The sequence below is a fragment of the Pezoporus wallicus genome, unplaced genomic scaffold, assembly GCF_028554395.1.
Source record: "Pezoporus wallicus isolate ANWC-B61680 ecotype Strahan unplaced genomic scaffold, APGP_CSIRO_Pwel_v1 contig_9648, whole genome shotgun sequence".
Taxonomy (NCBI): Eukaryota; Metazoa; Chordata; class Aves; order Psittaciformes; family Psittacidae; genus Pezoporus; species Pezoporus wallicus.
The window spans coordinates 1,980-3,178 of record NW_026637748.1 but is presented as its reverse complement, the minus strand read 5'-3'; the positions used below and the strand labels follow the sequence as shown (position 1 = coordinate 3,178).

The 1,199-nt window shown below is 60.6% G+C and overlaps 1 protein-coding gene across 1 annotated transcript; it reads left to right on the top strand.

Moving 5' to 3' along the window:
- Positions 1–85: 85 nt before the first annotated feature.
- LOC130598245 (feather keratin 1-like) lies at positions 86–673 on the top strand. The gene is made up of 2 exons (XM_057407474.1): positions 86–106; positions 322–673. Exon 2 carries the CDS (start codon positions 342–344, stop codon positions 654–656), a length of 315 nt encoding a protein of 104 aa, XP_057263457.1. The 5' UTR covers positions 86–106; positions 322–341; the 3' UTR covers positions 657–673.
- The last annotated feature ends 526 nt before the right edge of the window (positions 674–1,199 follow it).

The following is a 1,199-nucleotide window of genomic DNA, read 5'->3' as shown; positions in this document are numbered from 1 at the left end:
GGCTGTCTCAGCCCCCTCGGGCACTCCAGGACCAGCATAAAAGCCAGCCCAGAGCCTCTGTCCCTCACTCGCCTTTGCTGACGCCTTCTCCTGCGCGCTCAACAAGGTGAGCCTCAAGCCCCTTGCCCTCTGCTCCCGCCCCCCTGCCCCGGCTCTTCCAGCACGCTCTGCCCCAGCCTTAGCACCCCTCACGCCTCCCCAGCCCCACAGCCCCACACCAGCCTCCCCACAGCCTCGCCCTCCTGCACCACCGCCCCTCGCACCCCAACGCCCTCCGTTATCCCCACACCCTCTCTTCCATTCTCTCCTGTCCCCTGCCAGGGCCCCTCCACACCACAGACATGGCCTGCTACGACCTCTGCCGCCCCTGCGGACCCACCCCGCTGGCCAACAGCTGCAACGAGCCCTGTGTCAGGCAGTGCGAGGACTCCCGCGTCGTCATCCAGCCTCCCGCCGTGCTGGTCACCCTGCCAGGACCCATCCTCAGCTCCTTCCCCCAGAGCACCGCCGTCGGATCCTCCTCATCCGCTGCCGTGGGCAACGTCCTCAGCGCCCAGGGAGTGCCCGTCTCCTCTGGGGGCTTCGGCTACGGCCTTGGCTACGGCTTCGGAGGCCTGGGCTGCTACGGCAGAGGAAGAGGCTGCGACATCTGCTAAGGGCCATTGACAGCACCCTGACAACAGCAACAACACCCTGGAAGCAAAGCAAAGGACTGAGCATGCACATCCACGCTGTGTCTGACACATAACTGCTGTCCACACGTTCTACTCTCTAGGTACCAAGAAAGGAAAGATGGCATGTAACCAGCCTGTGCTACTAGTGACATGCTCCATGGACCTCCTCCTGTTCTCTCACTTCCTTCTCTGCATCACTCCATCTACTATGTCCAGTACTGTCTGGCACAACCAGCATCTCACAAGCTAAGAACGATTCAGGGGACCTTTTGTGGGCTCCTCCCAGTTCAGGGCACAGAGACCTCAGTGCTCTGACTGAATCTATGGGAAAGAAGAGACCTCAGTGGATGGTCGCCATACTCACACCTTAGACCAGCTCACGAACGCCTTACGCTTGTATGTTTTCACTCTTCTGCCTCAATAAAGTTCTCCTGCATCTGACCCTGTGACACCTCCTCTCCCTTTCTCCTACCGAGGCTCTTCCAACTTCACGCAGCACAAAGCCAGGGCTCAACAGGCCTTCGG